Raw genomic sequence first — 15,546 nt, forward strand, 5'->3', positions numbered from 1 at the left:
ACACACACACACACACACACACACACATATATATATATATATATATATATATATATATATATATATAGAGAGAGAGAGAGAGAGAGAGAGAGAGAAGACACCCAATGTACCGACTAAAGTTTAAAATTATTATAAAAATGACTGTATTATCTTTTATATTTCAATCGTTGTAACAACACTACAGATGGTACTTCCTTTTACCCTATGTTTGATGCTTTTTTTTATTACGTATAGCCAAGCTAACATCAAATCTCTCGAGGAAAGGGCTCCAGAGGGAAATTTTGATTTAGTTTGACATATTCAACTGACTTGAGTTTCTCTGCTCTGTTAACTTATCCATTTGGATTGATTACTTTGTTTCTCCCCTTGGATATAAAAATTTAAATAAAAACTGAGAAGTACAGACTTTAAATAAATAAATAAATTCAATTTTAATTATAAGTTATAGATTTTTTTTTATATTCGTTTAAATGATGTATATATATATATATATATATATTGGTCAAAATATATGTTGTATAAGATAAAGGTTTCTATACAAACGGAAGTAAATTTGTAGATCTAACATTCCATTACCTATATTCTTTGACTTCATTATCTATATTATTCTGCTAGTTTAAATAATTAATGTTAATGTATTCGTGTAATATAAAATAAATTATTTTAATATGGATCATATATGCATGGAATTATAATTCTGATAAATTTGAAAAATATTTTAATTAAATTGAATAAAAATATAATTGCATTAAACTTAGTATTTTATATGTTTATTATATGAATAATTTTACATCGAACTAAATTAATTAATTATTCATCTTAAGAAATGTATTATGTAATTAATCATATAACGATCAAGTACCTGTAACACTCAGTGACTTCAAAGCTTTGCAATAATTTCTATAACGAGAACGACAATCTAATGCAATCGTAAATATTAAAATGTATGTTAAGTTGAAATTAACTTTAAGCTCCCGTATTTAATTCATAAAAATTAATAAACTTCTTAAAAATATCTATTTATTAAGGTATTGATGGTAATTAATATGCGTGGAGCAACATCTTTTAATTAATCCATATTATCGCCAGTTTCATGATTTCTACAAACGAGTCTACGATCTTTCTTTCAGCAACATGATTTTTACATGAGTTGTATGCATAATTACTCTTTACATTTGTTAAAATAAGTTTAACATAATGTATATTTAATGTTCATCTTTTATTCCCGTAGTACGTAAACTTTAAAATAATTTTGGATAACTTCATACATTAAATCATCGAAATTGTAATGATTAAGTTTTATAAAAATGCTGTAAATAATGTTATCCCTTTACTTTCGGACATGTAAATCGTCAAAATTATATTAATAAAATATTAAAACAAGCCATGACTCTGTTTCAAGATTGAGATATTCAATGATAAAAAAGATAATATTTTGAAAGAAAAATTGTTTCAATTATTTAATTTTATAACAATGTAATTTATTTAATCTAATTTCATTGCTTAGAATTATAACGTATACGCGCATATAAACATACACGCACACACGCACACACACACACATACGTACGTATCTTATTACTTCATAATAATTTTGAGTAATTGCATTATGAATAAATATATTATGGAAATGCAAAAAAGGCACTAAAGTATTGTCTTAAACTGCAGTTTAGAAGCGATAAGAATAAATCATTGGCACAATAAAAATTGGTAATTTAAAAAGATAATTTTTCATTTATTATTCTTAATAAGTGAAACTATGTTCAACATGGATGTCGATAAAAATCTTTTATCGCAACTCGCAATACTCACAGAAACGACATCGTACGTGTGCAATGGATGATGAATTTACCTTCATATATATAATTCTTTCGCTCTTTCTCTCTCTCTCTCTCTCTCTCTCTCTCTCTCTCATTCGCTCGCTCTCGCTCTCGCACTCTCATTCAATCACTCTTTTTCTCTCGCGTGTTTAGATTTCCAACATTTGCAACGACTTTAACGATTACCAACAAGTGTTGTGCTACGCGGATGAAACCATGCGAGTGTTCAAGGAATTGTTGTTCTTATGGGCCCGACGCGTAAAAAGTAGGATTTTCCTGGGCGAACGTTGCCATAGAAACGACACGATGGCGTCCAAGCTACGACATATACGCGGGCTACATGTCGAATTTTCTATTTTTTCGTTCTACCTTGTTTTCTAGCGCGTGGGACATTCCATTCCGGATCAAGATTTCAAGCGCACCCGGTGAGCATATTTTCCAGCACAATTGAAAATTGTGTTTAATTTTCAGTCAGTTTCTAAAATAGATTTCACCGAATAAGTTTAAAACACTTGTATGATTTTAGATTTCTTTTTAAAGATTTTAATGGAAGAATGAAAGGATAGGAATGTTTGTATTCGCGGACGGAATTTCAACATATAATGCTAAGTCGAACAATTTTGTAAAAATATTCTTAAATTTGTCATTTACAATATTGTCCATTCGATGAAATTTTTTAGTCATTATATTGTTTTATAATACAAAAGATTCAATTACATTAGACTAATTAAATAATTTTCCCACTATTATTTTCTACATGTAAAATTTTCATCTTACATCATTCAACGTTCAATTATTTTTAATATTAAGAATACCAGATCAAAAACAATTTATTTATATAATAATGAATAAAATTACTTTACTTTATCTATTAAATGAAAATACTTATAACGAATCTAATTTACACTAATTTTTAAATAAACAAAATTAAATTGCATCAAATAAAGTATAGCAATTTATTTTAATTGTCTAAATTCCATTCGCTTAACTGACTTACTGATAATACAAAATATAATTCCTTACATTAAAATAAATACACGTACATTTTACATATATATATATATATATATATATATATATATATATATATATATTACAAAGTAATTATTTATTAATGACAATAGTATTAAAATATGGCCTAACGAATTTCATGCCCAAACTTTAGCGCGTATGTCAAATATCTAATGATATATGTCAAATATTTCGTTTATAAACAATTCTCTTGCTGCCTTGAACACGAAGCTTAAACTAAGCTGTCGTTTTCATTTTCTATTTTTTTTTCTCCAAAATTATGAAACAAAATGTTATTAATTATTTTATATTGTTAACTTATATTTTTTTGTAATTTTTCATTCCGACTAGCAAATATGTAAATATGGTTGAGCATTTACTCGATATATTTGTAATTTACGTTGTTTATTCGGCAAATCTTTACGCGCATTATTAAATAATGACCTTTAGACAAATGAATCATTAAATATGTACGATATTACTAATGAAATTGAAATTTCAAAATTATTGAATGTTATTCTTTATTATTAGATATTTTAAATATAATTTAAAATTCATTCGAAAGAAAACTGTGTAATTTATTAAGGCGTTAACCTCGCGATAAACAGCCAAGAATAAACAAAAAATAATATTTTTATTTAAAATATGATCCCGGTATAATAACAAACATTATTTAAGATCATTGTTCGTAATGATTGGATTACCGATATTATTTATAATAATATTATTATTATATATCTTTTATTACAAATACCTTGTTTATCTAAATGGAAGAAAAAAACTTTTATTGCTTATATACGGGCTATTTGCATTTGATGGAAATATATTAATTTAATTATTACAAATATTAATTATTATTGTGGCAAATTTAGATCTATTCATTTTTTACTTTTTGTACGTGTAAAACTCTACATTAAATAAAACATTCGATTAGTTAATGAATAATATAAATGTTGCGCTATCATAATTAATATCTGTAATATTCACTATTAATATTTGTATCGATTACATGATTTTTATGGTTAATATCGCTCGTAACAAAATATCTGTATACTGTAAAATAGTACGAGTGAATTCATTAAAATGAGCATCCGTAAATCGTAGCTTGGTTTAACAGGAAATTTCTATCACGTTAATAGAATATTTTGAATATTTTAAATACACAATAAAGAAATATTAATTTAATGCTTATAACGAGTCAAAGGATAGAATATACTGATTCAAATGAAATAAAACATAAAGTGTTATAAAATGGATATTCTATCGATTATTTTAATTGTTCGTTAAATTATATTGATTCACCCACGAAAGATTTACTCGAATATTCTAACATGTTTATATTACTAAAGAACGAGTTTTTGATATAAAAGAATTTAAAAAATATGTAATTACTGTCAATAATTTGTACAGAAAAAAAAAATGTTAAAAAATCTATAAATGAATTTTATGTCCTGTATATATTTATTAAAATATTTGATAAATATTGTGATAATTTATAAATTTCATGATATATATATATATATATATATATATATATATAAATTATATTTTAAGTAAACAAATTAATTAATCGTTACAAAGGCGTTGATATTTCACTTTTTATTTCATTTAGTGACTAACAATATAGTAAATAAAATATGAAGAATGTACTTTTTATTCGTATAAAAATTTTTTCATTAGCACATTCAAGTTTTGTAATTTATATTTTTATATAATAGAAATGTATTATATTGATATTGAAGATACCAAAGATAAAATATATATGACGTTCAGTTTTTAAATAAGAATAAACCGACTAAAGTGAACAAAAAAATCTATCGATACAAATATATTTGTCTTTTGTTTCTAATAAAATACTGTTAAAATACATAAAAAATAGTTTTAATATATAAAAAGTTTTTCTCCTTGTATGAACTTTCTATTATTATGTTCTTTGTTACATAATACAAAAATTATCTTATACATGCGTGGATGAAATATTACACATCCGAATGCATATAATAAATTTTTAGCAAAATAGACAATTTTATAATATCAATAGTACATGTATTTTTTTTTTTTTTAACAAACACTACTACACTTTTATGGCTACGTTAATCAACACTTTAGTTCTACTTATTTTACGTAACAATTCAGAAAATTATTACTACAAAGAAGACCGTGAAAAATGAAAATGATAATAATTGCGTGACGCCTGGCTCTTAATTACGATAACACTATTACTACTACTACTACGACTAATAATAATAATAATAATAATAATAATAATAATAATAATAATAATAATAACGTTAGAAATATAGATAGCAATAGCACGGCACTTGAAACATTGTTAAATACATTGATAAATTTAGAATTTTCACAGTATAAATGCATATGTCGATGGCCATCGGCCCATTAAACGAATACAATGAATTTACAATAAATCTGATAAGTTAATAAATAGCGAATTAACGGTAAGGTTCAATTTATTGTATTACAGTAGTTGGCCCACTTATCTTACCTATGCACAGTTACTTTAATAATAATAATACTCGTGTCACAGTCGCATCAGTAAGTTAGGTAATATAATTACTTCTTTTTTCTTTAGAAAGTATGAAACATTAAGCTTGATATTATATTCTATTAAATAAGAGAAATATCTCAGAAAATTTGTAAAAATACACTTGTTGTTACCACAAATTCTAAATTCTTAATGATAATTTGTTTAGACTAAATAATTAACTTCCCAATATGTTATTCCTTAGAATGTATTTATTGTATTCGGGACAGACATTTAATAAGCATGGATTTTCCGCTCGACATTCTTATGATAGTCGAGGTATATGTGACAGTATAATTAATTTATTAAGTAATTTCTTATTGCTACGCTATAAATAGTAGGTATGAGGCAAAATTTATAAATCGTCCGCGTTACTTTTCTATTTTTGAATATCGAACGCTAATGATTATATGTTTAAAACAGTCCATCCACGCATCGAAGACAAACGTAAGAAATATAATTACTTTAAAAGGGACACTATTAAATTTTTATTACCATAAGCAATGAATTCCATTACACGACAATGAACTCTGTGCTCGCATAAATGTTTTCACGATTGTTAAATCATTAAGCTTACCGTTACAAATGGCTTAGCTACGGGTACTTAGTAAATTCCATAATTCGACCTCAAAAAATCAATATTTAAAATGAGAGATCTTCCGACTGGAGCAAACGTAGGTACGGAATAATCCACGCTTAGTCAATGGGGGTAACGACGATCCTTTGCCGTAAACGCAAAATTTCAGGTTACGAAAGGCCTCGAAGGAATAAGCTTTACCATATTTATCATAGCATATCTCTCTCTCTCTCTCTCTCTCTCTCTCACACACACACACTCTCTCTCTCTCTCTCTTCATCCACTAGCGTCACGCTGAGATTTATCATTTAGTTTCGAACAAAAGGCTTACAAGTCGAGGGACGAGGAGCGCAAGGTGCATAGACGATGACCGAATAAAAGTTTTGAGTTCTCGGCGCTTAGTCAGCGAGAAAACTCATGGCTCGACTGCAGCCGTGGAAAACGTCGTGGACGAAGCACGTGTTTCGTCGTGAATAATAAGCGCAAGACCTCGCCGAGTTCTCACGGGCCCAGCCTCTCCAAAGCAATGTGGAATCGTCGGGCGGTTGGGCGGACTGGACGCGCGATACGTGCGCGCGTGGGTTTGGATGTGGGTGCGGGCGCGGGTGCGCGAGGGCCGGTGTATCAGGTGACCGGGTAAGGTGATGGGATTAATGATAGTAGTGGTAGTGGTAGTAGTATTAGTAGTAGTAGTAGTAGTTGTTGTTGTAGTAGTACTAGTAGCAACAGTAGTAGTAGCAGTAGTAGTAGTGGTAGTAGTGGTAGTAGTAGTAGTGGTAGTAGTAGTAGTAGTTGTTGTTGTTGTCGTAGTAGAGGTGCCGCGCCTTGTCGAGAACGAAGTGGGACTGAGAGAAGCGGGACTCACTTGGCTCTTATGGCGGTGCTCGTATCTCGCGTTGGTCCCACGACTCAACAGAGGCTTCGAAGGCGCCTTCGCGCGTCCTATCGGCTTCGACAGCCTGGCTGCATCACCGTGGAGTATCGCGGTTCCGCGCGCACCAACTCCGAGACGCGACTCCGAGACGTGATCCTCCTGTGGTAAACTCACTGGCACCTTGTGCGCGACGCCGAGGTTCGTGGCACTGCCGCCGTCTATTCCGCGTCGTGAGAGGATACGCGGCGGCCCCAAGTTGAAAGGCCCCGTGAGTCCCGTATGGTGGGGACTGGCCGATGAAGGCGGGTGGGGGGGACCGAGGCCCCTTTAACGCTGCGGACGTTTGGCTTTGATTGTGCCGGGCGGCTTTCTAAATCGAGCGCCTCCGCGCGGATGTGCCGGAGGGCGGAAGCTGCCGTCGATACGCTCATTGACCAGCTAAGGAAAATGTGGCCCGACTTCAACGAAAGTCCGTCTCTTTGGCTTGGGATGACGACTGTACACGTAACGCGGCACGGAGATCGTACAATTATCTTTTGGCTTCTTATCTGCTCGCGCACGACTTGCTATCGTTCGGATGAGTCGCGCGCGCGTCGCCAATAATTTTCGTCAATTTAAGAAATCACGCCAGGATGTTCGGCATTCGCTGATCGTCCGATAAGACGATCGATCGGTCGGCTTTTCGTCTACTGGAATTGTCGACATGCTTATTCGTAAGTGCCATTCGATTTGCCGCGAATTAATCTTGTTTGTCGTACGGAAGATTATACCGTAGCATTGGATGGGGATACGGTTGGGTGATGGGGAGGGGAGTAGTAAAAGGCGCTAAAGCAGATGAATCACATGCGAAGAGTATTGAAATCGAATGGGACATAAAATTAATGCAAGAGAAATCTTTCGAAGCTGATGTTTTATTTATTATAAAGCAAGCACTTAATCTCACTTAATGTTGTAAATTAAATAATTAAAAAATCCTATATAAACGTTGTGAATGTAAAATGATGGGAAATGCTTTATTTAAAGTAAAACTTTATTGTATTACGTACTTTGTGCTTTATATTGTATGACAACAATTTAAATGAACGGTTATTGAAAGAACGAGCTATGAACTTGTGAACTTGCTTAGTTTTTATGGAAACTTATTACTCGGTTAGAATATTATGCAATTTTAACGGTAGGCAACATTTTATTTTTCTTCATAATTCGATAATACTCTATAAAGTAACGCCTGCGTTGGTTAATCTTCTTTTAGATAATAACGTTTCAGTACTTGAATCTAGTAACGCGAAAACACATTCATTCGAAGAATCTGATTAGCGTATAATTGAAATCGTCGAATATATATTTGAAAACACAAGAAAGAAAAAAGAAGGAAAGCAAAACAAAAACGAAAAAAAAAAGAATGAAACGTTAAGAGCATTAATATTCGTTCATCAACGTTCATTAATATTATAATTTTATCCAACGTATTAACGATGAAGTTATTAAATTTCTTTTCGAAATTCTTTATAGCAATTGTATAAGCATTAGCACCAATTAACTTTATATATCTGCTTCTAATTTATTAATGATATATCATACTTTTTTTCTTTTCTTCTTCTTCTTCTCTCTCTCTCTCTCTCTCTCTCTCTCTCTCTCTCTCTCTCTCTCTCTTTTTTTTTTTTTTTTTTTTTTTATTTTTTTTTTATTCAGCTATTAACACAAATGCATAATATCGAATTCTGTCGCGTGTTTTTATAACACAAGTGCATACATTGTATGATGAAATGTAAACTGCGCGTGATTATGCTATTAAATAAGTAGCTTTCGCTGCGCGTATGCTGATGCATAATGTTATAGGCCATTTCTATAATACATGCCAACGTTAAATTAAGAGCAAATATCATTCGCACATAATTTCACGACAGCATCAACTACTGAAATTCAATAGCTCTATGTAACTAATTGGCCAAATTGTCTGTAATTCCCTGTATATTCCTTGTATAAATTGCTGATAAACAAGAGTAGGCTTGTTCCGTTGGGCTCAGTTACGTCGAAACTCGACCTTAAGCTAAGGTTCGCCCGTCAATCGATCACGATCAACCAGTCGATCACAAAGACTAGCAAATAATCAAAGGTGAGCGCGCACAGTCTTTCGATAATCTGACTGGCTATTCTCAAGAAAACTCCAAATAAAATGCATCAATCCAGTGACAAAATAATTCTGGATATCGTTCACTGTTCCATAAAGATCGGATACGGGTATTGCAAGATGTCGATTTTTCCTAGCCGACGAAGAACAGTGATACTTCATGGACACACGGCCGTTACAGCTGGAGAAAAAAGTCGGAGAGAGTGCGAGGGACGCAACTCGGCGTACAACGTGTGCGGCGAGTGGCGGTAAATAAGGGGTAACGAGCGGCAGCGGCGAGGGATGGAGGAGAGGTAGAGGAAAAGAGTGCGCACGCTTCTGCAGAAGATGGATCGAGAGAGAGAGAGAGAGAGAGAGAGAGAGAGAGAGAGAGAGAGAGAGATCCAATGCTGGATCGGGCTAAGAGAGTCGGTCGGGATACCGCACCGAGAGGAATCAGAGGACTCATGTTTGTTAAAACCTTACGTAAGGACGCCCGTAAGAATTCGCGTCGCGTTTTATTGCGTATTAGACAGAAGCTTCTCGCTCGTGGGGATTATGGGCGCAGGTGAAGTCAAGCGCCACTTTCGTAGGCGAGTGCCGTTCGAGTGGACAGGTACTCCTTCGCGTGCTCGAATTCTCCGCGATGCCTAATCGCTAGTCGCTGTGATTGAAATGAATGGTTTCGTTTTCTTTTGCGATTAAAGCTGAGACAAGAGCCTTCAATGAAACTGTAATTAATTAAAATATAATTAATTAATTGAGGACGGTAATGTGGCTTATTATGTAATGTATTTTGCACACATGGATTTTTGCAGCCGCTCGCTATTGTATTGTCGGTCTTTTATATAATAAATGTGATGACGTAATCGTTATATACAATATTCGAAAAATAAATTGACTTATAAAATACATTTCAATCTTATCGTTTGCACGAAATGAAAGTTTTTGCATCTAATTTTATTTATTTTCTCTCTAATTTAACAGGTGTATCTGACAGTACGTAATACAATAGTAAATCTTCAAATCCGTGTTATTTATAATTAAGTGTAGGAGATATTAACAATCTTATCTGTTCTTAATGATCTGTAAATGAAAAAGAGAATAACGAAGCTAAATAATAATAATAATAATAATAATAATAATAATAATAATGACAACAACGACAACAACAACAACGACAACAACGACAACAACAACAACAACAACAACAACAATAACGGTATATTCAATGTATTATTAAAGATTTTTTGGAGAAATGGAAAAATATCGATATCAAAATATATAGCCATGGTTGATTAGGATTAAGCCTCGATACTAAGAAATTATTTAGCTGATACGCAACTTATCCAGTGCAACATTTTCAAAACTTAAGTAGGTCAGATTGAGCAATCGATACAATCGAGCATTCCTATAAAGAATACATAATTCTATTAATGATACAAATATTTATGAACTTAAAAGAATCGATAACGTCTATATGTTTTTTACAACCATTTCATTTTGTAGGATAATAATTTAAATATAATAATTTTAAGATTATTTATCGATTAAAGGTATATCCTAAGAATTTTAATGTGATTGTGAAAATGGCGTTTGCATAGCACAGTGTCATGGGTGCAATGTATAAAATATATTATGGTGTATACAATTTGAGAATTATACATACAATTTTAATATACTCGGTATGATCTTGAATAATTACAAAATAAAAATCTACTTGGAAATAAGAGACTATTAATTATAATAACGATTCATTAGTTTCAAAAAGAATTTTATTTCAATTGTTGAAAAAAATTGTCCTTAAATTTATTATTATTAACATATTTTATCGAGCTTTCTTTTTTATTCAAATATTGGAGATTAAAAATATTAAGATTCAGATTGGATATATTAATTATATATTGTTATTATTGTTGCACAGTGAAGAGAAAACTTGTATTATGATAGCAATGAAAAGAAAAACCATGTTTTGCGGAAAGCTAAACGGAGTCTTTATTTTCAAGATAAGAAAATTACAAACGAAATAGAAAAGAACTGTAAAGCCAATTAATTTGGAAGTTAAATTATTCAGAGTTGTCGAGCGACTAAGTCACCGAGTGGATATTCGCAATGTGCTCTCCCATCACAATAACAAAATCTTGTGAGTTCCAAGAACGTGCGATCAATACTTATAATTGGCTAAAATAGAGAAACAACTGATTATTTAACGTACCATTAAGGTTATAATATCGATAATGCCTGCTTCATCTCGCCATATGACGTTCGGAATGACTTATCCTTTGAATCAATTAAATTAGGATTTAGTCAAAGGGACATTGGGATTTTGTAATAAGGCGGACACTTTGGAATTTTCAAAAAATTTTGAAAACTTTCCGTCTCGTCGCACTATATGAATGCAATTATTAGTACAAATTATGAATATATTATTGTTGGAATAATTTTCCAACCCATTTATTTAACGCAAAATTCTAAACCAAATAGAAATAAAAACGTTTATCTCCGAATTAACATCTCAAATCCATTTAGACAGAGAAACCATATTTTACGCAATTTTAGAAACCATTAAAATTACCATTAAAATTTATAACCGATATTTTTTTATCGTAAAAAAATTATTATTGTTGTTGCTGTTGTTGTTGTTGTTGTCATAATTATTATTTTTTTTTTTTCCAATGTAAACAAACAATCGAATGCTTTTATATCCCAACATCAAATTTTTTAATGAAGTAGTAATTCGTTTAATATTGAAGTTTTAAGCTTTGCATCGATGGCTACTTCATTAATCCATATATAAATAATATGTTTATTTAATTATAGCAGCATTAATAGATACAGCAGGTGCTGTACCTACTGATAACAGAATAATAAGCAAGCGTTCATGTCCAAGTAGCGACCAAGCAATAAATAACTATTCTTCCTCGTTCGAGGGAAATCACATTTACTACTTTTCATTTTAATGAAGAATTAAGCTGACGAATGTAATGTCATTGGAATAAAGATAACTGGGTAAACGAAGGAAATTTGAATTTGGCACCGATACATTGCGAAATAGAATACAAGACATCGAAAGCCGACTTACCATTTATGCATTCGGCTGCTTTTTCAAGTATCTCAGCTACCAATACGTATGTAAATTTTATTTCGGGCCATCTTCATACCACAATCATCATTGATGTTGTAATAAAATTCTACAATATTTTCGATATCTATACGTACTAATGATCTATCTCCAATACATAACGAACCGATCGTCAATAAAAGCTATCGCTTGGCAGTAAGAATTACATAATAAATATGTAAATATGTAAATAAAATCGCGGGCCTAAAGCCAAAATCGATTTATAAAATTTTACGATCGGGCGATTAGATAATTACAACGTGCAAAGAAAAATGTCAATATATTACCATTACGTTATACGTTATAGAGCGGAGCATTGAAAGTTCATTGAAACACAAAGATCCATTGTAGATTGGATAAAGTAAAATTCTCGTACAAGCTATCGTATTACAAATCAACTTTAACGTTTATTTATATCTCACCACTGCCATTTGTATGTATAAACCAGCATCTAACGCGGTCTCTTTCCACGCGCTTCGCATTATAAAGAAAAGGCCATTATAAATCAATCGGGAAGACTGCATAAAACGTCTCACCCTAGCGAACGTATTGGATTGGATGCCGAGTTCCTTTAACGAGACGCATCAACGCATTCAAGAATCGTTTCGATTCAACGTACATACTCGTAAGCAGCCTGCAATGCTTCAATTATTTTAATCCGCGCATAGTCGCGTGCGCTAGCCGAAACCTTGGAAGAAAAAGCCATCGGTGGCGGCGGCGGTGGCGACGGCGGCCGCGACATTTCAGCACACCGAGAGTGACTCAACACTCGGCTCCCAAGATTTATAATAGACACTGGGAGAAGCGAGTGCGCGAGTGATGAGAGAGAGAGAGAGAGAGATAGAAAATAAGGGGCGGGGGAGAGGGAGTTGTAGAGTCGAGCAGGTACCAAGGTGAAATCCGAGAGGAAAACGTGAAATTCCAAGGTGAGGCGATAATCGCTTCGTCACTTACAATCGGATGAAACGTTACGGAATTGTAGCTCGCGAGCACCGCCGGTTCCGCAACGAGACTACGTACTCGACAATTTTACTCGCTCGATCCATCTCAGCCTTTCCCAGCATTTCCCTATGTAACGTCGTGGCAGTCGTCTTAAGCCGCGCCTCCCCCACCCCCCGTCGCCGTCACCACCCCCGAACGAAGCAAGCCCCGGCCGTTGATCGCCAGTCATTATTTCTCTCCATTCGGGTTAAATAACAGTGGCGAGTGAGTCCGTTGCATCCCGGTCCTCTTCTTCAGCTTCGTCTGCTATTCTCGCAGCGCGGATTGTAATCGCAATTATTTTGCTTTTTTAATGAGCAATTAGATCTTTGAGTTTTGCGTACGAAAGAGGATGGGGAAATGAGAAGGTGACACGAGAGCGCACAGCTCTCTCAACCTGGAAAAGTGAAGAATCACTTCTTCGCGTGGATTGGCGCCCACTTGTTTCGGTGCCGCGGCAATGATGTATCTTTCTAAAGGTAAATTTAAAGTGTGCAGAACTGAAAAGCGAAAAGCCAATCGGCTCACAGTTGCTTTCGGTCGGAGTAAAACGAGACCCCGGCTTGCCTTGATAGTCAACCTGACCCACCCGCGCATACAGTCGAAACACTGGTGCACAACACGGATTATTGAGCTCGATGATATGGTGATGGGGTGGCGGATGGAGGGAGGAGGAGGGGGGGGGGTAACGGAGAAGTAAAGAAAAAATATCGAAGTCCACATTGGTTACTCGAAAACTTAAATTAATGGCAATTAGTGGAACGGCGAATAGGTAAATTTGGTTGAAATACTTTCCATCATCTTCCGCTTTCTTTTTCTATCTTTTGGTTGTTGTTTTTGTCGTTGTTTTTCTATATTGCCCCTAAGACCCAAAGTCCTTCTTCCAAAGATGGTTAATAGTGTCGGATACACGGCATAGCATAGATAAAGGTCAGATTTCTCGAGAACTAGCATTCTTCGTCTCGTTTCGCTCCATAGGAAAGTAGTTGATGGCACTAATTGCAGTAATTGAATTTGCCGTGTAATGAGAAAAGTAGATGGAGTAGCAACTGCGACGGGAATCTATATTATTGACACAACCGACACTTTGCATTGACAAATTGAATGTTATTATGACGTATAATACAATAACGCACACCAGCTCACCGGGCTAAAGTATTTTAATGTCCGTTGTTGAGATATTCCTGACGATAGATCCACGATAGATGCAATTATTTATTTACGAGAACGACGACAACGGACTGCGATATATCTTTATTTTCGTCTAAATTAACCAAGTGGTCGGAATTAATTATGAAAATCGTATTGAATTGCATTAGCACTTCATTTGCTACCAAAATTCAATTTAATTCTAACATTTACAGCTGTATAGCGATTAAATTACCTTTAATTAATTTACGCAGTTTTTATTTATATTTCACATAACTAATTGTATTTATACTAACTACGTCAGAATAATTAATAATCTTATTACAAAAATGAATAAATAAACACTAATGTAGCCTCGATAGTTACGACCGTATTATCTGCGACTCGATATACAATTTAACCTTATACCTGTAAAAGTGCTATAGTGGTATTCATTTAAAATTCGCAACGACAGTGAAACAATGCTCCATCAGCTTAGATTAAAATCAGACTTTTGAAAAAGCTATTGTCACGCTCACAGATAATTAGGCTTAGATCGTAGAATTACAGCTTTCGAATATTGTCGGCATCGCGCCAGTCCAAGAAAATTGTAATACTCCAATAAAGCTCGTTTAACAATAATCAAATTTATCAACTGAACAAGAATCGCGAGCGAATGCGAATGGAAGATTTGCGTGATTTATCGATTATAGAGTCCCATAATTTATGCGAATGAATTCATTCTCCATATTCTCGAAGAGTTTCTCCACAACAATATTGAAAATCAATCGGATCAAGCAGTGCCAATAAAATAATTAAAAAAAACTTGGAGCATTAAACGAATATATATATTTGAAAGGGCGCAACTAAAATGTTTACTACCCACTTTAAAGACGAAGTATCCTTTCGAATACGATTAAATTAATTCAATATTACGTTATGTCTTTACAATTGTCTGTTCCATCGAAACTCAAACGGTAAACCAACACCCAAGATAAAATAATAATAAAGTTCATCGACTAATCGATAAACACGACAGGCAAACTACATGCATTATGTGTTTATCATAAAGATTTTACGAATATTAGTACTTTGTGTGGAAGGAATAGTCGCGATATAAAGATCACCTACAATTGAGAGTAAAAGTTAATTAATCATCATCATGTATTCTTTATAGCTTTTATCTAATGAAGAAAGCAACATGCATTACCCGGCGCTCAATAATGCTGGTGCTATCGACACCGGCGTTTACCAGCCTTGGCTTTACTACTTTTCCTCGCTCAATCACTCTCCCCCAACCAGTTCCCAAAACTTGCCCCTGGCCTTCTCAACTCCAAAGGCGTCAGCGAACGCTGACCCCCCCCCCCCCCCCCCCCCCCCCC

The 15,546-nt window shown here is 33.5% G+C and overlaps 1 protein-coding gene across 1 annotated transcript in view; it reads right to left on the reverse strand.

Annotated features, from left to right (window-relative positions):
- The window catches only part of LOC105362945 (putative ferric-chelate reductase 1 homolog), a 45,559-nt gene extending 38,513 nt beyond the window's left edge, over positions 1-7,046 (reverse strand). Inside the window, exon 1 of the mRNA XM_011500500.1 lies at positions 6,816-7,046. Within this exon, the coding sequence (XP_011498802.1) occupies position 6,816 (1 nt within the window). The 5' untranslated portion in view covers positions 6,817-7,046. The remainder of the gene's footprint in view (positions 1-6,815) is intronic.
- Between the last annotated feature and the right edge of the window lie 8,500 nt (positions 7,047-15,546).

The sequence above is a fragment of the Ceratosolen solmsi genome, unplaced genomic scaffold (assembly GCF_000503995.2).
Source record: "Ceratosolen solmsi marchali unplaced genomic scaffold, CerSol_1.0 scaffold56, whole genome shotgun sequence".
Taxonomy (NCBI): Eukaryota; Metazoa; Arthropoda; class Insecta; order Hymenoptera; family Agaonidae; genus Ceratosolen; species Ceratosolen solmsi.